The sequence below is a fragment of the Colletotrichum aenigma genome (genome assembly GCF_013390185.1).
Source record: "Colletotrichum aenigma strain Cg56 chromosome Unknown KSG_Cg56_contig02, whole genome shotgun sequence".
NCBI classification, from domain to species: Eukaryota; Fungi; Ascomycota; class Sordariomycetes; order Glomerellales; family Glomerellaceae; genus Colletotrichum; species Colletotrichum aenigma.
The window spans coordinates 2,021,380-2,042,164 of record NW_023500908.1 but is presented as its reverse complement, the minus strand read 5'-3'; the positions used below and the strand labels follow the sequence as shown (position 1 = coordinate 2,042,164).

The 20,785-nt window shown below is 55.7% G+C and overlaps 9 protein-coding genes across 9 annotated transcripts; 3 read left to right on the top strand and 6 right to left on the bottom strand.

The window, feature by feature from the left end:
- Nucleotides 1-34: 34 nt before the first annotated feature.
- aps3 (AP-3 complex subunit sigma) lies at nt 35-670 on the bottom strand (the record flags this gene model as incomplete). The annotated part of the gene is made up of 2 exons (XM_037317849.1): nt 35-532; nt 602-670. The coding sequence occupies 2 exons, from the start codon at nt 668-670 to the stop codon at nt 35-37; spliced, it is 567 nt and encodes a 188-aa protein (XP_037183101.1).
- Nucleotides 671-1,141: 471 nt separating this feature from the next.
- Nucleotides 1,142-2,007, top strand: CGCA056_v002590 (Frataxin-like protein; the record flags this gene model as incomplete). The annotated part of the gene is made up of 3 exons (XM_037317848.1): nt 1,142-1,507; nt 1,656-1,927; nt 2,001-2,007. The coding sequence occupies 3 exons, from the start codon at nt 1,142-1,144 to the stop codon at nt 2,005-2,007; spliced, it is 645 nt and encodes a 214-aa protein (XP_037183102.1).
- An 886-nt stretch (nt 2,008-2,893) lies between these two features.
- CGCA056_v002589 (uncharacterized protein) lies at nt 2,894-3,376 on the bottom strand (the record flags this gene model as incomplete). The annotated part of the gene is made up of 1 exon (XM_037317847.1): nt 2,894-3,376. One exon carries the CDS (start codon nt 3,374-3,376, stop codon nt 2,894-2,896), a length of 483 nt encoding a protein of 160 aa, XP_037184070.1.
- Nucleotides 3,377-4,296: 920 nt separating this feature from the next.
- On the bottom strand, nt 4,297-5,625 carry LYS14 (Lysine biosynthesis regulatory protein LYS14; the record flags this gene model as incomplete). Its single annotated transcript, XM_037317846.1, has 1 exon — nt 4,297-5,625. The coding sequence occupies one exon, from the start codon at nt 5,623-5,625 to the stop codon at nt 4,297-4,299; it is 1,329 nt and encodes a 442-aa protein (XP_037184069.1).
- Nucleotides 5,626-6,477: 852 nt separating this feature from the next.
- RTM1-5 (Protein RTM1) lies at nt 6,478-7,424 on the bottom strand (the record flags this gene model as incomplete). The annotated part of the gene is made up of 2 exons (XM_037317845.1): nt 6,478-7,184; nt 7,256-7,424. The coding sequence occupies 2 exons, from the start codon at nt 7,422-7,424 to the stop codon at nt 6,478-6,480; spliced, it is 876 nt and encodes a 291-aa protein (XP_037184078.1).
- A 1,577-nt stretch (nt 7,425-9,001) lies between these two features.
- CGCA056_v002586 (uncharacterized protein) lies at nt 9,002-9,313 on the bottom strand (the record flags this gene model as incomplete). The annotated part of the gene is made up of 2 exons (XM_037317844.1): nt 9,002-9,208; nt 9,260-9,313. The coding sequence occupies 2 exons, from the start codon at nt 9,311-9,313 to the stop codon at nt 9,002-9,004; spliced, it is 261 nt and encodes an 86-aa protein (XP_037184077.1).
- Nucleotides 9,314-10,928: 1,615 nt separating this feature from the next.
- HSPA12A-3 (Heat shock 70 kDa protein 12A) lies at nt 10,929-12,822 on the bottom strand (the record flags this gene model as incomplete). Its single annotated transcript, XM_037317843.1, has 4 exons — nt 10,929-10,966; nt 11,019-11,856; nt 11,904-12,486; nt 12,548-12,822. 4 exons carry the CDS (start codon nt 12,820-12,822, stop codon nt 10,929-10,931), a joined length of 1,734 nt encoding a protein of 577 aa, XP_037184076.1.
- Nucleotides 12,823-14,729: 1,907 nt separating this feature from the next.
- On the top strand, nt 14,730-16,621 carry CGCA056_v002584 (uncharacterized protein; the record flags this gene model as incomplete). Its single annotated transcript, XM_037317842.1, has 3 exons — nt 14,730-15,527; nt 15,580-15,916; nt 15,969-16,621. The coding sequence occupies 3 exons, from the start codon at nt 14,730-14,732 to the stop codon at nt 16,619-16,621; spliced, it is 1,788 nt and encodes a 595-aa protein (XP_037184075.1).
- Nucleotides 16,622-17,880: 1,259 nt separating this feature from the next.
- rnf19b (E3 ubiquitin-protein ligase RNF19B) lies at nt 17,881-20,281 on the top strand (the record flags this gene model as incomplete). Its single annotated transcript, XM_037317841.1, has 5 exons — nt 17,881-18,929; nt 19,059-19,373; nt 19,424-19,933; nt 19,986-19,999; nt 20,277-20,281. The coding sequence occupies 5 exons, from the start codon at nt 17,881-17,883 to the stop codon at nt 20,279-20,281; spliced, it is 1,893 nt and encodes a 630-aa protein (XP_037184074.1).
- Nucleotides 20,282-20,785: the final 504 nt, after the last annotated feature.

Here is a 20,785-nt window from a genome sequence, read left to right as displayed (position 1 = left end):
GTATTACCTTCCTCTCATGAAGACCTGGCCACTCCTACCTTCCGTGCCAGACAAAGTTGCCTCCCATACCCAAGCCGCCGCCAATACCCGCACTGCGACCCTCGTTGACAGGCCGCTTGGCCACCGTACCCTGCGCCCTGACGCCCGCCACTATCCTGTCCAGATTTGTCTCGATGACAACTCCTCCGTTGATCATTTCGCCCAGCGTCGCGTGCAGCGACTCAAAGTTGAAGATCAGGTCCAGCTCGCACACGTTCTCGAACAGCTTGTCCAGCGCCTCGACGTAGACTTGTATCAGGTCGATGAGGGCGAGTGGGGACTCGGTGGACGTCGAGATGACGATGAAGTAGAGCGTCGCGTAGTTGCGGTATGTGACGAGAGAGGGCACGTCATTCTGCTCTTCGGAGGAGGAGTGGGAGGTGCCTGACGCGGCGAGCAGGGGCGGGAGTGGGAGGAAGTTGCAGGAGCCGGCGGGACGATTCGATACGAGGGTGAAGATTTCTGAAATCAGGCGCTGTTGCATGCTCGTTTCCTGTGACTGCGTTAGCACTGGATGAAGCTGCATGACGATCGCCTGCCGCAAGATGCCGGCATTGCATACCAGCTGTGTATAGAATTTGGTCAGGCGAGGCTGACCCTGGCCGTTGAAGACCAGAAATGCGTTGATCATTGTAACCTATTCTGCCTGCGCATCCCGTCTGTACGATGTTGAGGTGTTGCTGCTGCTGCCACCGTTGTTGTGCCGCGGGGTGCTTGTCGACAGCTTCGAGGTTGAGTCTCTTGGCGGGGTGGCCGTTGCCAGCCGCTCGCTGCTTCGAGTTCCCTGCGCTCCAGAGCCTGCCTCCCAAAAATCGGAGGTGCGCCGCGGTGCCTGGCACATGACTTTCTGATGTAATCTGGTAAAGCGCACGGATCAGTTACCGTCCCAAGCTCGCGCCTCTCCTCAACCGCTTTACCGAAGCTGCAGTCGTCAAGCTGCAGTGACGTGGGGAAGCAATCGGCAGCTACCTCTTTCATCACTTCCCTCCGTTCGCATCGAAACGACTCTCGATCTTCAACAGAACATCAACGCCGACTCAATTCGTCACTCAACCCACGAATCTTGCGACATCGATCATTGCAATCCACAGACCGCGCAACAATGGCCCGCAGCAGCATCGCCAAGCTCTCCCGGGCGGCATCCCGCTCCCTCCGCACCTCCACCACCTCCGTCCTCCCGCGCCGCTCCTCTGCCGCCCTCCTCAACGCCACAAAACCGGCTGCCACCGCCGGCCTCGTGGTTCCGGCCCGCAAGCTCTTCACCACCTCCGCCGTCGCGACCCGCGGCATCATGCCCGACACGGATGACCCGAAGGTCCCTGAGACACCCAAGGAGGAAGTCAAGACGAGCGTTGTCGAGCTCTCTGACGCCGACTACCACGAGCTCGCCGACACCTACCTCGAGACCGTCCTCACCAAGCTCGAGGAGCTGCAGGATGCTCGCGAGGGCGTTGACGTCGAGTATGCGGTACGTTGCAAACATCCACCTTTCTTGCGCAGGAAACCTTTTCCCAAATCCCTTCATATACCCCCGAATCTGAAGCCCCAAAATGGCCCGGGCTTCTTCTCATGATATTCAACCGTAAACAAGACGCTGACTCATGTCCAACATCCAGGCCGGCGTTCTAAACGTCACCTTCCCCGGCGCAGGAACCTACGTAATCAACAAGCAGCCCCCCAACAAGCAGATCTGGCTCTCCTCCCCCATCTCCGGCCCCAAGCGCTACGACTGGGTCGTCGTCGGCGACTCCCAGAACGAGAAGGAGGGCACCGCCGCTGGCGCCTGGGTGTACGCCCGCGACGGCAGCACCCTCGACGACCTCTTCCTCAAGGAGCTCGACGTGGACCTTAGCATAGCCCCGTCGACCTACGGCGAGGATCAGTCCTAGTACGACGAACAAGACGGTCTCGAAAAGGGTGGCCCTAAGGTCTAGATCCGTCACTTCATCCAGTACTATCAGCCCATGAGAGAGCGGGAGCTTGGGTGATGGGGACGATATTTCTTTTCTTCTTTCCCCTCCCGAGCCCCGGGGGGCGAGCCCGCGCGGACTTTCGTCGAGCTGCAAGCGCGGACATGACGTGATGGCTCTTTGACGGCTCAAAATGCGTCCGTCCGTCTGCACGGGCGGAACAGTGTCGAGCTCGGTGTGTTTGTGTGTGTATCCGTATGTTTGTGTACTTTAACATGGCAATTGGGGGGGAGTTTCATGGGTGGTCTGGAGGAAGCTGGGAGCATCCCCTCCGCTGGGAAAACGAGGGGAGTTGACCAAAGCTCGAGGAAATGGCATTTCTAGCCGTGTATACAAACAACTATTCTAGCGCTAACATTGCGCCAAATTCAAATCCGTAGGTCTGGGTCTGCCGGGCCGGATCGTCCGCCTCATGGCGTGACAGTTTTGGCATTTCTTACTGATCCACCGGGTGGGAGCACAGTGACCGTCTCTCAAGGATCGTGAAGGTTTTGTGTCCTGAAATAGTAGAGTCTTTTTTCGTTACTCTATCTACGAATCTAAGCGGTCCTTTCTTATCGCTTCAGATGCCATGCCGTCGTGGGATATGAATCAGCGACTGTCGCCACCTTTCCTCCCAACATTCTTGATATTAAACCTGCCCAGCCCGATTCCATACTTTTGCTCACGGGCACATGACCACATCCTCTCACCCTTTCACATAACACAGCCTCCCGTCGACGACAGAGTCCAACTGCTGACCGTTTCGTCCATAAAAATGTGTGCTAAAGCGACAAGTATTCCTTAGCGAGGGTATCGTTGTGGCGGTTCGTATGTGCCAGTCGTCAGGACCTGCTCTGTTTTTCCCCTACGTTCATTCCCTTCTCTTGTCGTCATCTACCTCATTACCCCGGCAACTCCGACCTCTCCACCGGCGCAGGCAACTCAATCGCCGGGCCCTGCTGCGTCTCCGGCATCTCATGCAGCCCCCTCGGCGCAGGCATCTCCAGCATCTCGCCAGCACCCGCACTCTCCGCGGCGCCCATCGTGCCCTCGGGCTTCTCCGGGTCGGCGTTGTGCATCGCGGTAACGAGCGCGGCGTCGCGCTTACTGAGCTGCCTCTCGCGCCTCCAGTTCCAGAACCACCCGAGGGCGACGACGAAGAAGACGAGCCCCGCGGTCGCGCCGACGGAGATGCCGATGACCTGGCCGGGCGTGAGGCCCGACTGCTGGAGGATGTTGTTCGGGAACGCGGGCCCGTCGTTGGAGGAGCTGCCTGTGGGGAAGGAGGTGGCCTCGGGCGTGCGGGTGGCTTCTGTCGAGGCGGTGGCCGAGGGGCCCAGCGTGAAGCTGGGCCCGAACCGGTTGGTTGGGAAGGGCAGCGACATTTACTCGGTGCCCAGGGAGAAGGATGGGCTGCTGCTGTGGGAAGCGCCGAGATGAGGTGGGTATCTGAGTAATGGTCTTCGTACTGTCTGGGTATTTGTTTACTATAAAGGCGAGACTGGAGGCGAAGTCATGCTAAGGGCCGGCTGGAGTAGCGGAGTGGTGATGGATGTGTGGTGTAGGTCGGGTGGGAAACAACCAGGAATCCAGGAAGAACCAGCTTCGACCCTCCCTTCTTCCTTTCTCCTTCCAGCCTGCGGAAGATGACGGGGGGGCACATGCCTTTTGATAGAGTGTTTGCCTCCCCCTCCCCCCATGTGATGTCCGGCGACCATGGCGGTGTTTGGGTTGAGCTTTCCCTTGGGAGGAGGGGGGAGGGAGAGGGAAGAAGGAAAAGAAGGAACGAAATGCAGGAGCAAAAAGCTCTCGGGCCTCTGGCGTACTGAGACGAAGCCAACACGTCAGATCGCAGGCCGTGTGTCTATTTTTCCTCCCCTCTCCCGGTTCCTTGGGTGCTGCTGACTTGCTGTCCCTTTGCTGTGGTGTGCTGCCAGAAAGATTATAAACAGGCTCTAGGGCGCCTTTCAAGTTTCCAAGACCGGCAAGACCGGCTTGGGAGTGCTGGCGCAGAGACAAGAGCGAGGGTTGTTAGCGTCGTTGATGATCGATCGGGCTGGCTGTCAGTAGGCCGTTCGGTGGTAGGGGGTGTTTCGGACCTTTCTGGCGGAGACTAGCACGGCAGCGCAAAGCCCGAAGATGGGATGAGACCACTCCACCCCGCCGCCGCCGTGCGCCGTCTTTTCCCCCAGGAGTTCGTCAGATGGGAGGGTCTGGCGAATCAGGTGGCCGAAAGCTGTCAAACTTGTTTGCTTTTTTGCACCCTGCCCATGCAGGAGGTGTCACTGGGATTTGCTTTTGGCTTTCAACCTGCATGTTGCTGCTGGCAGTCCTCGAGCACAGAGTTGGGAAAGGCGAGCCATTCCGACCAGTAATCGCCAAGATGCGCCGAGATGGAGCGGATCATGAACTGACCCGCATCGCAAAACACCCAATACCCGCGGCACCAATGGAGGAGCACGGCGTAGTAAGCTAGGATGACGAGTGCCTCGGGGCGACGCTGCTTGAGGACGTCGATGAAGCCGGTGGTGATGCGGACGCCAAAGGCCATGACGCCGGAGGACTGGTGGCTGCTCCGCTCGGAGATGCTGCGGTAGATGGCGTAGGCGTGGCGGAGGACCTCGGCGGCGGCTCGGCAGGCCTCGAGGGATGCCGGGCCCAGGTCGGCCTGGTCGAGCATGCGGTGAACGGCATCCATCTCGGGAACCTGGGCGTGGGGCTGCCTGGCTTCGAGGAAGTCGATAAGCTCCTTGGCACCGGACTGTCGGATGATGTGCCAGGAGCGGCCGGTGACGGCGCTGACGCCGCGGTGGAGGCTGAGGTACCAGGCGAACTGGTCGAGGAAGGCGTTGAAGTCGTCGCGGTTGGTGCGGAGGGTCTCGCAGAGGACCTGGGTGCCGACGGTGGAGGAGAAGAGAAACATGGGGATGCAGGTATCCTCCGAGACCTCCTCCTTGGCCTCGTTGAAGAGCACGAGGCCGCGTGTCTGGAGCTGAGCGGCGTGCTGGTGATAGACTTCTGCGCGTGCCGGGTCTGTCTCGGTGTCGGCCAGGTGCATGGCTGCGTGGGAGAGCATGATGTCCATGAGGTAAGGGGCGCCGAGGGCGGCCTCCATGATCATGTCCAGCATGGGCCTCAGGAACTTCTCCTCGCCGACGAAGGTAGGCATGCCGACCTGGAGGTGGCGGAAGAGGCGCAGGTGGTCGAGGGTGAAGAACTGGCCGTTGGCCGGGCGCAGGACCTCATTGGACTCGCCGGAGCGGGTGACGAAGTCGTTGACGACGGCGGTGATGGAGGGCGAGGAGGCGGAGGTGTAGTTGCCGAGCATGGGCACCTGACTCCCGCTCGCGCTCGTGCTCCCGGGGCTCTGGGCCGGGCTGTAGCCGCCGGCGACGAGGACTCGCCTGGCCGGGACGGCTGAGCGGGCCGATGCCGGGAGGGAGTCGAGGTAGGAGCAGTGCCGCTCGGCGGTCGCGCAGTTGACACACGTCGGACGCGTCTCGTCGCACTTGACATGGCGGCGCTTGCACTCCTTGCAGCCGTTGCGAGACTTTCTGTGCGCCCGGCGAAGTTTGACGTCACCGGCTGCGGTTGCCGCTGGCGTAGCAGCCTCGTCGCCGTTGGCCGAGCCCATGGCCGGGGAGTGGTTGCGCGTCTGGGGGGCCATCCTCTCGCGTATAGAGAGCGGGACGAGAGGAGGAGGGGTTAGAGGACCGGTCGTCGGGGGGTCAATGGCCGGACACAAGCCATTGAGAGGGCGCGGCGACAAGAGGAGGTCGTGCGGGTGCGGCGACAGGTGGTTCTTTTAAAGGCGGACTGTGAGGTGGTGATGTTTTTCAAGAATGCGAATGCGAAGCGGACTTTCTTTGCTTCAGCCTTTTTTTGGTGGGGGGGAGAATATGCTTAGTCTACAGGCTTAGGGAGGCAGTAAGGTAGGTGAACCCCGCCCACCTCACCTGAAGAAGGCGCCCAGGCGGTTCGGCAGATGCCGCAAGAATACAGCGATCCCTGTTAGTGGACCGTGTCCCTAATCCAACCCGTTTGTTGGGTGCTACCCCTGCTACCAAAGGGCCCCTCTGGGGCTCAATGCACCGAAGAAGGCCGCCCCTGAATCAGCCTGCGCTGCGCCCTGTCCACGCGTCCCTTCCCCCCTATCAATGCCCTAAATGGAAAGTGCCGCCTGCTCTAATGTGCGTTCCCTGCTGTCTTTACTGCATCTCTAATCCTGCCCGGAGCCAATGAAGAACACGGCGAAACCAATTACACCGCAGTTCTGCCGTCCTATTCCCGCCCTTCCATGTTCCCTTCTCTGCCACCTTGATTATTATTCAGTAAGTGTCCGATAGTCTCCAGTCTTTCCTGTCTCGTCGTGGCCGCTCTCCGACGTTACACCATCTCCGTGATCCACCGAACTTGACAATGATTACAATCTCTCCTGACTACTCCGTCCTCTACAGGGGACGTCTGCCTAGCCGGCTCTCGCCCTTCACCTCATCGACTTGCGCATCGACCGCTGATGCGTGTCCTGCTCTGTCATGTCGAAGCCCTCGACGTCCGAAGTCGATTGGCTGCCGTTCTTGCGAATCTGGAACGCGCTGGGAAAGCGCCAGCCGAAGACGACCATGACGAGGAACATGAGCGTCGCGTCAAAGACGTAGAGCGTCCACTCGTGCTGCAGAGGGTATCCGTCGCCGCCCATGAGGTACTCGATCAGGCGGAAAATGGATCGCACCATGATGAGACAGCTCACGGTGTACAGCATCCACAGGCCCGACTTCCACGGCGACTGGCCGCTCGCAGACGCCTCGGTCGGGTACTTGGCCAGGCGCCAGTGGAAGATGATGGACGTCAGCCAGAAGATGCCGAAGAGCACGATCTGGATGACGAGACCGGCCACGATCAGGTTCTGGCCCATCTTCTGACTGCCGTCCTTGACCATAAGACCGCCACCGCTGGCCTGCACCAGGAAGGAGAAGCAGTCGCCCGCGACGAAAATGCGCGTGAGCCAGTTGACGCGGATCACCGACAGCGACTCGCCGTGGACGGAGCGGATGATTCTTCCCAGCGTCATGTAGACCGAGGCGGCGAAGAGCGCGGGCGCGACGAGGATCGTGATGCTCTGCATGACGTAGGGACCGATCTCAGCGGTGCGCTCGCGGGCGATGGCTCGGCCTGCGTATCCGATGATTTCAACTGCGAAGGGAGGCTTATTAGTACCCATGGCAAAGATCAAACAGTGACGATGAATCCCGTCTGGAACTTACGAATGCCGCCAATGACGAAAACGATGCAGAACCACGTCTTGGTCCTCGCAATCATCCACGCGTGGTACAGAGTGACGAGGACGAAGAGCACCTCGAAGATGATGGCAGCCACCATGCTGGGCACATAGTGCCAGAGGTAGTAACCATTGTGCGACTGGAGCTCCGGCATATTGGATAAATCTCAGCTTCCTCCCGTGTGGTAATAGTTGGTGTTTCGGGGTACAGGACTCTCGTCAGCGTCTCTCGATCAAGTCGGCTCGTCGATGATGATTGATGCTGTTTTCTCCCTTTCGTGTTCGTGTTGCAGCTGTTGCATCCGCCAAGGCACAGGGGAATCGAGTACAGCCATCTTTATAGCGGAATCCCAGGTGTCTGGGAAAGGAAAGGAAATTTGGTCTCCCGTCCGCGAGGCCGGATCCGTGTACCGGAGTCTGGAGAGGCTGTCGCCATCTCTTCCATACGCGTTTTTCGCCCAGGCAACATTCGACGGGCGAAGCTTTGGACGTTCAACGAGGCCCCGCCCGGCTTCCCCATATGGACGTATACGTGGATGGAAACGCTCGTGATTGGACGGCACTCGCACAGATGTCTGATCCCTGCTAGCCCCTCGGGTGTTGTTGCCGGCTTTCAGTCTCGGCTCGCCAATCACGGCTCCGCCCATACGCGTATCCGCAGCGGGAGGGCTGTGGCCCAACAGGCCCGACTCAAACAAGCCTTTTTTTTCTGATTCGTTTGGTGCTGGGCATAGGGCCATGATAAGGATCACCTCCCTTTGACGTGCTGACGCAAGCCCGCTTACCCATCCTTATTCCCTACTGCAGTCTTTTTACGAGTATTGCTAGGGTCTGCTGCGAAACAAACACCCCGCGCACGTCGATCGGGGCGGATACACGCGTAGAGCAGCTTGACGTACGGCTAAGCCATATTTTTGGTGTTTGATTCCGGGGAACCATGCCCGTTGGGTTAGTCCGCAGCATGCAACAGTATCGGCCCACGCTTCGTATGCTGCTGCTACCCTCGCAGTCAGCCTGATTGTTGGGACGAACCCCAATCTGCCCCGTCCAGATGCCGCCCCTCTGTCTGGGTCACCACTATATATCGGCATCCGATATTCTCCTTGTCATCGCCCCCGAAATTCTCTGATCATTAGCATATTTTTATAAATGGGTCAGGGAAGTCAACTGTTATGGACGCCGTTATCGCTACGAAACTGACTCGGTCGGACCGGTTGAAATCTCCGACCAGTCACATCAAAAAGTGCCCTCTACGACTAATTTACTGTTCAAATTAAGCGTAAACCTTCTATTAATTAAGAAGATAATATAGTATAGACTTAAGACAACTTCACTGCGGGTTCTTATCGTCTGCCCAGTGAAAGCATTTGTATTTGACATCACAACTGGTTAGCAAAAGCTAATGATAGGTTGCCCTCGAGCCAAACTCAGGTTGTTCCTTACAAACGGTAATACAAGTACAAGACCGGACTTTGTGTCCTAAGACAATCTGCTCCTGGTCAATCCTTGCGATGAATTGCTTTGCCATTGTCAATCTATGATCTAGAAACGTTCGTCTAGCACGGGTTATCCTGTTCACCACTTCCCTTCTCCCTTGTCCCCCCCGCTGTTCATGTCTGTTCCTGACTAGGTCGCTGGCCAAGGAAACGCTTCCCGAGGTGCAAATATGTTCTCTACAGACCACCCGAACCTAGATAGATGGGGTCCGCTCAGATGTCATGTCCTTGTAAAATCATAACGACGATGGGGCGGGTGAGCCTACCAGAATCTCAATTACGGCCGCCGCCGGGGAAACGTGGGGGATCAGGACGTTGGCCAGGCTTTGGACTTGGTTGTTTCGGCTGGCTCTTTTTCCCTTGCCCTCTCGTTTGTAGACGAATGCCTCATGGAGGAGGGCGTGGCCGGCGCCTGGTCCGGCGTGCGGAGCGCGCGAGACATCCTAATGGTGTCAGTAGTGTTCGTCATGACTCCATTGAGAGAGGAGACTTACGTCGACAGCCATGACGGCGCCGAGGAAAAGAGACAGAATCAAGGCGGGACGCATGGTGGAGGCTTTTCGTACGGTAGGGTTTGTAAAGATAGGGTCTTGGAATCAGCAAAGTTGTGCAGATAACAAAAAGCCGAGTTTAATGCATCTGAGCCTAATTACACGGAGGAAACAGTGGCCATTTATACCCAAGATAGGAGGCTTGCCTTCTCGTAACCAGTTGGGTAATGCTGCGAGCCCAACCCGTTGCCCTAAACTCAGAAAGTTTCAGGTGAACTGCACGAACTCTGTATCTCACCTAGAGAAACCCGTACTGCGATAAAATCGTAGAGTCATGAGGCCGTTTGAAGAAGGTGCCTTCTTGCGAAGACCGATGGGCAGAAGCCGGTGGGATTCTATGCCTCGCAGTGTTTTAGTTACTAAGGTTTGCGTTTACTGAAACATTGTCCGTTATCAACGTCCTAGTGACACAAACAGTAGAATAACCCTGCGCAAACGACTCGATAACTGGGAGCCTCGTATTTCGATATAAGCCATCGCCATTGGTATCTCCGAGGTTTAGATTTTGAATCACTGTGAACATTGCTATGAGGCCGTCTGAAACTTGGGTAAGGGATGTAAGGAGTCATAAACAAGAAAGGGGAAACACGGAAAAGATAGCATCTAGAACATCACTCTACCTTTCTTCCCTTAATGGTAGTTACTGGTTGAACCTGGAATCGATAACGCACGCCAAGAGGGGCCCAGGAGAAAGTCCAAATAAAGCCCACGACGCTTGCTTCAGCGCTCAAAAGCCCAGACTCTAGTCCTCGATTCTGCTCTCTGACCATCCATCGTCATGAAATGCATTGACCACGGCCTGCAAACTGACCTTTGGCTCGTCATTTCAGCTTACTATTCATACCAATGGTCACGACAGCATGCCAACCAGAGAGTTCGATTCTTAAATGAGAGGATTTCTGTCTCTACCGGTCCAATTTCCTCAACAGCACCGGTAAACACCGAGGTCACTCCACCTCGCTGCCGCAGGTTCGAGAGTCCACGGCGCGGCGGGGTGGGCAGACGTCTCAGTTTGCGCATATCGCACAACATGCCCGGACTTGAAGCGTTGTGAATGTTTGAGTCTTGCTCTGACCGGGGAATGTGAGTGTGACAGCTGCCCAGGCGCCAGTCAGAGGATAGACTACTTGATCTTAGAGGGCTTCGAATGCCTGTGTCTTACCGCTGACGAGGGATACGAGGATCATACTCGCCTTGAAGCCAATCACCAGCGGCGTGAAACATTCAGTATTCGTACGCATAATGGAAATAATTAAGAACATGGTACTTGAATATACTGACGTTCTTGTTGTGGGGATCAGTGGTTTTCACGGTGATTTTTGAGTGAAAATGTCTTTGCACGATGCCGACGTGGTTCGAGGCAATGTCTTGGGACAAAAACATGAACATGAAAACATATCGGGCAGCATAGCTTCACACATGAATAACCATGAAAATTGACAGTTTCATTCCACTATGGCTATGTTTCATGGTGCCAGTGAGAGAGAACTTCACCAGAGTCTTTCTGCGTCACGCAGAAGACATAGAAGACCTCAGTTGCTGATTACGAATTACACCCTCTGCCGCACTACAGCCCATTCTCAGTTCCAACATAGCATCCGTCTCCAAGCAATCAAACATATTCCGCAGTAACCGTGTTGTAACGAGAGTCTGCGGACTATTAGTGACCGTGTGTCAAGTGTTAAGGGCAAGCGAGACTTACTGTTGTACAGTAGTGTGTAGGTTGTCGAGGCGGACAGATACATCGCCTCGATCTTGCAGCTCAGCTCGTAGTACCACTGTCCATCAGACCCCTGACGACGTGCGAGCATATTCTCCGGAATGTGACTGACGTCAGCCTCAACGTGCACTAGCATGGAGACGTTATCGTCGCGGGCCACAGGAGCCGTTCGGGGTGTGCGATCGGCGTAGATATCCATCTTGATCTTCTTGATGCGGCCCTGGCTGACGAGACCAGTCCACACGAAGGAGGTGTAGAACGGCTCATTCTCTGAGACGTTGTCTCCACGCTGGATGAACCATTCCATTGTGTACACTTTGTAGCAGCCATCAAGACCGCACCAGTGACGCTTGCTTTCGACATGACCATGGATCTTGGGGTCGTACTTGGTGCGCCATTCGGTTCCGTAGTGCTTGCGTGCCTTACGGTTCTGAACTCTGACCTGAGTAAGACGGTCGGGAGATACTTGAGCAAGTCCCTTCATGACGGCACCTTGGACAACAGCTTGCCAGGCGTTTGGAGGTTGCATAATCTGAATGCTCCTATCGATAGCGTTGCGCAAGCGTTCCTTGAGGTAATTGGAGGCGCCAAAACCACCGACCAGAAGCACGGCCCGGATGGGCACGCCGCTGGTTGTGATCTGGTCCTTCACCAATTTGATACACTCGAGAACCACGGGCTCAAAGATGGTCTGCAGATCAGATGCCTTCAAGGCGAAACGACCACGGTTGATCCCAAGCTCTCGGTTGTTGTTGAGACCGCCGACGGGGATCGTATAGGTTTCATCCGGGGCAGCACCCAGGGTGAATTGACGCTTGACCTGCGTGTTGTTAGTATCAGCTGCTCTAATGAAACAACAGAACCTACCTTTTTCTCGAACTGCTCCATGGCCTCTGCCATCACCTCGTCGTCGAAGCCCTCTTCTTTGCCCAACTTTGCCTTGAGAAACTTCGCGAAGCGCATGTTCAGGAAGGTTGAGCCACACAACGCACCCGATCCTGGAGCAGCCTCTTGGACCTCCAGGATAGGCTTCAGGCCGGTGATTGTGTAGGAGATCAAGTCCACCGTACCACCGCCAGCGTCGACTACCACAACAGTGTCGCCGACCTTGAGTCCGTGAGGGTCGAGGCCGTGCAGGGCGTAGATGGCTGCCGCTTCGGGCTCAGAAACGAGATGGATGGGTGACTTGGAGCTGGACAGACCCGAGGCCTTCTGGCACGCTTGCTTCGTCTTCTCCTTGGCCAGATCGGACCAAATGGCGGGGACAGTGACAACGAACTCGAGGGGGGTTGTTGTGACGACCTGCTCGCCGAGCTTCTCCCTCAAAGTGTACATGAGATGCTCGCCAAGAGCCGAGATGTAGTCGGTGACTAGTTTGTCGACGTTTCGACCACCCCTAGCCTCCGAAGATACAGCCTGTCCCATGCTCTGGAGGGAGGGGTCAAGATCGCTGCAAAGAATTAGCACAGCCTGCTGACGATTGTCAACGTCTCCAGAATCAGTTGACTCACAGCTTGAACCACTCGACAACTTCATCTTGAGGCGCAGTGATGGGAATGGAAAAGCCCCATTGGATCTCGTCCCCGGCATATCTGAGCTTGGTGGGGACCTTGTCTGAAGATTCGCCCTCGCGGACCGTCTTGCTAATGGGCCAGGTAGTGATGGCCGTCCGTCGATCGGCGCGCTGTGTCTCCGCCCAGGCGACGCCGGAATAGGTGGTGCCGAAGTCGATGCCGACGATGATCTTGCGCTCGCTGATAGCGAGCTTGTCGAAGGTGTCGACCATGATGGTGCGCGTTGTTGTTGGGTATCACAAAGACAGGAAAGAAACGGAGTATCGCGGAGAGGAGGAACGGTGCAGAACCAGCGATATGGCAAATGAAATATGCGAAAGGCAGGCAGAAGCAGCCGGCTAAGAAATTGCCACGTTCCAGGACCCAGAAGAGAGGGCCTCGTTTTGGTGGCTGTAAGACTGGTGTGCCTTAGTTGGCGAGATGTACCCGGGAGGCGCTCGAAAGATGTGGAATCTTGCGAGTGTGACCGGTATGGACTGCGGAGCGAGGATGAAGAGGCGCCGGTGATGTCCGAGTGAGAACAACGACAGGACTGTTTCAATGAGCAAAGGTTGACAGGTTGAAATTCCGCAAAGGTCATGGAGATCTGCCTCGAAAAAGAGAGAAGAAGCTCTGGTGGGAATAAGCAAGCGGCGTGACCAGCAGGAGGCATAAGCTGGACTTCTTCAAGCAGGTACACTTTTGGACAAATAAAGCCAGGTAAGGTACCTGATACATGTGAGGCTGGCTCGTAGGCAAGGCAGGAACAGCTAGCATTTTGCATGGAAGGTGCCTTCCAAGCCGCCTTCCTGGTCGAAGCAGATGTGGAAGGAAGGACCTGGGAGGGCAGGGACATCAGTGGCCCTGGGTTCTTGCCAAGACTAGACGGTTCCGTGACATGGATGTGGGGCTGGGGAGAGCCTTCCACTTAGGTAGGTGGCACTGAAGCATCTCGTCTTGTTTCAACAAACCACGGCCCGTTCTGGCGAACGTGGCCAGAGGTCACCGAGATCAGGCGGTGCGCTTTCTAGTAATGAGGCCACCCTATCAAGTATCCTATTGATCAGGACGAGATATCGACAATGGAAGGTCAAGTCACACGCCGAAGACAAGACGCTAGTGCCGCCCGACAACGGTATGCTTAGGCTTTCGACCCGGACACTGGAGAATGCAAGCTTGATGTTCGGTACGTACCGTGGGCAGTTTTCCAGAACCCCACTACCCCAGGGCACGCTGCTCAAGCAGGCTTGATCCTTGTTCACTTCAACGCAGTACGGCTTCTCCGCCGACAAGATAAAGGAAGTCCGGGGATACGACTGATGATTTCCTCCCTAAAGCATGCCCTCGCTGACTTGAGCTCACCGCAATGATATTGGGTGGCTACTCACTGTTTGCCAGAAGAGATGGGTTGCTGCAAGGATTGGTGATCGCCACGGGGATAGGCAGTGTGGTAGGGTTCACTCAGTGCAGGGCTGATTCTGGATCAGGCGCGAACCTGTCCGTAAGCAGTAAGGCATGTTGCCGGAAGCCCGTGCTAGCTTGAAGCTCCGTAGCTCAGGGTGTTTGATGCATGTCCAACGTCGTCGAATTATGCCATTGGCAGACAGGAGAAAACGGATAGGCGGACACGCATTAAACGCATTTCAGCTCTGCATTCCATTGCATCAGTACCTTACGAATGGCACCGGGCTGTCGAGGGGCCATCACCAGTGCACTGTGTCGCCGACACTGCCCGCCTTCAAACGCTTCTCCTCGCCCCACCAAGGTGTGCCTCAATGGAAGCACCGAGGGCAGCTTCCCTCAACGATGTCCTATCGGCGGCAGAAGCGACCCTGAGAGGTGGATAATAACCATAGGTAGCTAAGGTAACTGCCAAATGGTGTTTTTTGAAGTTTGCTTCCGGCTTGTCCGTTGTTCCTTCCTTTGAATCATTTCTGTCACCGAACGTGAAAGAATGGCAGTCGTGAAGCGCCAGCAGCTTCCAGCCTACCTGCACTGCTGCCAGCCTAGGCAGACTTCCTGCACTTCATCTCATCTTGGCGCACTTTCCTCCCAACCCCAAATGCGATTTCGGGCCTTGGATCTTTCGTCCAAACACCCCCTCCGTTGTTTCCGCCGCCCAGCATCCCCGGTCGACATCATGGACGACCTCAAACAACTGGACCCGACCCTCCCGCATCATCGCGACAACCAAACACCCCCGGTCCCGAACAAGAAGCCCATTGAAGCTGACTCTGCTTCCATCCCGCTCGAGGGTATCAAACCTACCTACAGCTCAGCCCTCAAGAACCCGCCGTCCGTCGACACAGAGCCTCCGAGCCCATCTCTCAGCTCAGAGTCCGACGCCATGGGATTCACAAAGGTTGAGATGCCTGCCACCGTTCTCGAGAACGGAGGTCAGAGCAAGGGACCAAGACAAGCTCTGCCCAAAGGTCTCGTTGCCACTCGTTTTGCCAATGCCAACGTTCCTCCCCCTCAGCGCGCGCTGTCACCCCCGTCAACCACCACCTCGGCCTCCTTTCTCGAGTGCGAAGACTTGATCAACTTCGAAACTGACAATTCGCAATCTACAAGAGATACCTCGTCGCAGGAATCGGTTCTGCAAGCTCGGTGTGACGAGAACGTTCCTGCCTCGGCTTTGGAGCTGCGTTTGCACCGCGATATCGACGACCTACGCCAGAAGCTCAGGTCCTCGAAAGCTCAGGCAGAGATCGCCGAGGAAAGAGCAGACAGAATGGAGAAGAGGATTCAGGAGATCAAGAGCGTCAAGGCTCCCAAGCTCACGGACGCGGAGAGAGATATCAATTCGCTGTACTCAAGTGTCAATGAGCTCAAGACGGAGAACTCGGCCTTGAAAGAGCAGTTGAGGGACGCTCAGTCGCACATCTTCAGCCTGCAGCCTTATCGCAAGGAGCTGACGCCGGAGGAGGTTGGTCGCGTAGGTGAATCCCAACCCTTTCCGTAAACTCACCAGTCTGACACAATGGTAGCAATACGACGATCTCGTTGAGGGCATCACCGATTGGGTTGCCAAGTTCATGGCACCGCTTCTCGACAATCATGCCAAAGGCGTCGATGAACTCCTAACAAATTCGCGCAAGCGGCCGACAGAGGCGCACAAGCTGAAGCACGCAATCCAAACCCATGCGGATCTAGTCCACGGCACAATGTTCCCCGAAACAGATGAAGATGTGATCATTTCCATCATTATGAGATTCCTCAACGACAGCATTTTCCAAAAGATTCTGTACGGCTCCTGCGCATCATTTGTGGAGTCTCTCAGTTTCATAGAGATGGCGCTGCAGAACACTGTCGAGCCCAAGCGAGGTGAAAGATGTACCGATCTGATAACCATTCGTGTAGCTGACCAAGTCGCCAGATCTATTCGCCATTCGGACATGGACCGCGGAGGCCTACAATGCCATCGTGAGCTCTCGCGAGTTCAGAGGCGTGCGAGAGAAGAGGATGCGTGAGATGACGATTGAGCTTGCAGGCATTTTCAAAATTCTCTGCAAAAAGGACCAGCTCGACATATTCTACAAGAACTTTGAAGAGAACTGTGTCCGGCCTGCCATGCAACTCTACGAGAAGATTCAGATTTCGACCCACCACTTCTACTTTGACATCAATCCGTACATCCTGTGGGGATCCGAAGGCGAGTTCCAGACATCCACGGACTTTCTCGACAACGTATCAGACCTGGACTGCAAGAACATTCTGCAGAACCGCAAGGCGTTCAGCATGTCCAAGATGGACCCGCCTCCTTCCAAAAAGGAGCTCTACCACCGGCTACTTAACGTCTGCACGATCACCCCTGCACTCTACATGCGTCAGATCGGGCGCAAGGATTCTATCAGAGAGCCTCAGATTGTCCGGCGTCAGCAAATGTTGGTGGCATGGGGTCTCCAAGACAAGAAGGAGGCCTTCATTCGAGATGGGGATCAAACGCTACTCAACCACCTATACACTGCCAGGAACGAGCGCGAGAAGGCAGAGGCAGGTGGATGGGCGACTTTCCGTTGGCCAGGCTAGATGCATCGCAGAGAGTCATTCATGAAATTCGGAGTCCCATGATCACGGGATTGAGCTTCGATTTGAGGGCGTTTGCAGAAGGGAAGACATAAGGCTGGACATTTCCCATCGGTGTTGGTGCTTGAGATATACCCAGCGGAAGCCAATGGAGTAGCCATGGCCAGAGCCGAGGGTGCTCCTGACGAGGATTAGACGGACTCTTTCAAATAAAAATCGTGTCATCAGATAAGACCATTTTGCGCTGCTCTGTTTGCTCAGCTGGGCGTTTAGTGGAATGAAATGGAGCTGGTGGATGGTGGTCCAACGAAGACCGCTCTCGTTGTCAACCCACATCACCCTTCTATGCGATGTGCATGATGTATCGGTACTTTGGCTTGGTCGCTGGGTGTTCTAGACTCCAGCGACAACCCAATTGACATAACGTATGTATCTAATATGAATGCCACCTGGGCCAACCCTTACCTTAGTTACTCCAAAGTGTAAATTGTGCTTGTCACAGCCCCAGTTCAGGCTTTCCGGGGTTGTAAGGCCTTCCAGGCAAGGGGCGGGCGCTAGCAGATAAGCTACAGCGGATGGACACACCGAACGAACCCCTCACTGTGGCGCCCAGGTGGCGGGGTTCTCGTGGAAGGTGCCCGGTACCTGCGGAAGCCGCCTGAAAGGTAGGTCCCCCAAACGGGCAGGGGCAGGCACCTGCGACATCAGAACAGTGCGGAAGGCACGTCCAGTGCCACTTGCCAGGCCATGAACCACTTGGACTCAGAATTGGAACTGCTTTTACCGTCAAGGTTGCCCCAAACAGCTTCATCTGATGCCTTTTATGGTTCGTTTGCTATGCGCCCGCCGTCGTCTTTCAGCCACCAAAAGTTTCCGCTGCATCTCCTGAAGAGAACCTGCCTGCTGAAGAGGAGTCAGTTGACAGCCATCCTTGCAGACGCGCAACGGCCCGGCGTCTGCTAATCGCAAACTCCAACGGCCGTTGAATAAGGTAGGCAAGAAGAGCACACTTCGAACATCGCTAACCGCCTGGAATTACCCAGATTTACCTAACTGCTTGCCCCCTTACTTATCCGTCGTCCCTCCTTCAGACCAACCGTTGGCTTCAACACCATCCGAAAAAGACCACTAACAAGGTACTCTGCCTTGTGGCCCGTCTGCATCAACTACATGCTCGGACGGTGATGCAAGGTTGAGGGCCCGAGTGACGCCTTCAAGCATCGAGTAGGATCATCCCAGGAACCTGCTGCCACATTCCCACCATGTTTCCGTCACCGGCACAAATACTGCGCTATTCGTTCCAGCAGCATCCCGGCATCACAGACGATTCGTCGCGACAGAGAGTGTCCTCTACGTCGTTCAACGGGCCATTGCCCTCCAGGGGGGAGAGATCAGCCAATGGATTCGATCAAGGATCTCTCGAAGAGTTTCACGCATCTCGTCTGTTTCGAGAGCCAGTCTTGGCATCAACAGCTGCGGCGTCGACAGATTCCACGATAACTTCTCCCGCCGTAAATCTTCCACCTGGAGACTTCACCACCGACACAAACACCAGCGCACCTAGACGTCGAGGAGACGAAAACCCGCGAGCAACGAACAACAATCAGACTCGGCCAGTGGTTGCAGAAAGGGCGCCAGCCCCGAGCTATGTCCCTTACGTTGATTCTACTCCCGTGACGAGAATGTTTGCCACGCAAGACGCCGGGCTGCCGCCCAGCTACTACGCGCACCCGAACCCCTCTCACTTGGACAGCTTTGGCGAAGATGTCCTCGATCCGCCCCCTCTATACGACTGGGCAGTGATGATGGGGGACAGAGACCAGCAGGAGGAACAGCAGCCAACTCCACCACGGCAAGATGTCGACGACCAAGCAACGTCGTCGGTCATCGCCTCTGAAGTCTCGCAGAGAGCTTTCTCCTATGGTACCATTAGTGCTGACATCATGGCCGACTTCGACTTTCCTCAACCACCACCAAAGACGACGGCCGCGGTCAGGGACCTCACGGTAGCATCTTCGTCGTCTTCTACTCCTCAAAGAGGCTATCGACCGACAGCGGCATCCATTCTAGATGGCTTTGATCCTGCGCCTTTCTCTCCCCAAACAACCGGCGGCAGCAACAGCACCGCTGCAAGCACGCCCCCCATGATGTCTCCTCCCATTCGCCCCAGATCGGCCTCGCTTCTGGGAACAAACAACCCGTACATCGCCCTCCTCGAGCAGAAGGAGCAGGCGATGACGGTCGCTTTTCTGCGCACCCATGACGTCGCCACTGGATCCCGCTCGACAGATCTCGCTGCCGACGATTTCAGGTAAGCCTAGTCGTGGTTTATACTTCCATCCATCACCCCCTGCCCTGCCCTTTTGGCCAGAAAATGATGCGCTCCATGCCAGTTGAGGGGTGTCCAGTCTTGCTTGACGTTGCCGCTAACCCAGTACAGTTTCGGTCAGCGCTACCAGAGAGCCGCTGACACGACAGACGTCGTAGTTACGAGGCAAAGGCTACCAGCGAATGACCTGGGCGGATCAAGAGAGTGTCCTATATGCGCGGAGACTAGAGAGGCTTCGGATTTTCCGATCCTTAGCGTTACTTCGATGTGTACTCACCCACCAGAGGCATGCCTGGAATGTCTCCAGATGTCAATCAGATCAGACTTGAATAGCAAACTCTGGACCGAGATTCGATGCCCCGAGTGTCGAGAGCTCCTCGAATACGTCGACATTCAGAAGTACGCAGACGAGGAAACGTTCGCCCGGTAGGCCATGCCTGAGACACCCTGACGGAGCCAAACTGACGAGTCCATAGATATGAAGCCTTGGCTCTACGCGCAGCCATGGCTGAAGCTGAGAACTTCATCTGGTGCACTGCTAACTGCGGCTCCGGTCAGCTTCACGACACGGGCACCGAGCAGCCGATTGTTTCCTGCCTGCATTGCGGCCAGAGATCTTGCTTTACTCACAACGTCACGTGGCACGAGAACTTGACATGCGAGGAGTATGACTCGCTGCTTCGCGATCCCGAGAACTTTCGATCGAGGATTGAAATGGAGCACGAGCAGATGGATGCTGCAAAGCGTATCCAGGAAGACGCCGACCGCGCCATGGCTCAGGGTCTCATGGCTGAACAACAGGCAGAGATTCAAGAGCAGGAAGCACGAGAGCGAGCCGAGCGAGAGAGGGCATTAAGAGCCACGGCACTGGCACGAAAGGTCGCGGCCCGGCGCAAAGAAGAAGAGGACCAAAGCAAGGTCACTGTGAGTAGGACGACGAAGCCTTGCCCCGGTTGTGGGTGGGCGATAGAAAAGAACGCAGGATGGTAAGTGATCCCGTGCTTAACTAGAAGACACATGTTAACCCTTATACGCCAGTTCGCACATGACTTGTAAGTACACCTGATTCTTCTCTATGATCCTAGCACCCTTTTTCATCCTTCTTCACGCCAGCCCCTGAGGCGCCCTCCATACTGAAGCCAACAAAATTCGCAGGCATCAAGTGCCGCTTCCAGTTCTGCTGGGGATGCCACACCGTCTGGCAGCGCGGCCACAACGTCCGATGTCGTGGCTTTGCGACTGTTTGACGTGACGATGCGCCCCCAAGCACCAGAGACGGATAGAATAATGTCTAACCCGGATGACCTATTCCCAGGTTCACGCTGCAAGCATGAGTTCTGCTACGAGTGCGGGGCAGACCACAGGCGCATCTTGTTGGAGGATAACAGCATACACAGCCCGCACTGCCGGTTCCATCCGGACAACCTTGAGAATCTTGTTCCTGCGGGGGAGAGGGGGTCAAGAGCAGGAAGAAGGCCAGGCGAATCTAGGCGCGTCGGGAGGCGATGATATCTTGACGCATACAGTAATGTACTTTTATCACGCACAGCAAGACTGCTTTTTTTTATTTCATCTGAATTTGCGAACAGCGAGGGAGATTGACAGGACTCCATCGCCCGAATCCTTTTTCATCGGCAGCCCATGACATCCGGGCTGTGATTACAGTAGCTTTCATGTAGCCCCTAGCTCCAGATACAATACCTATTTTGAGCTAATTTTTGTTGACATGATGCTAATTGTATTCCCCACCTATCCATTCGTTTCTGTCGTCCCCTATCGTCTTCACCTAGTATCGTTCAGATCAGTTCAACTTTTTGTCCTCTCCCCAGCCCTCAACA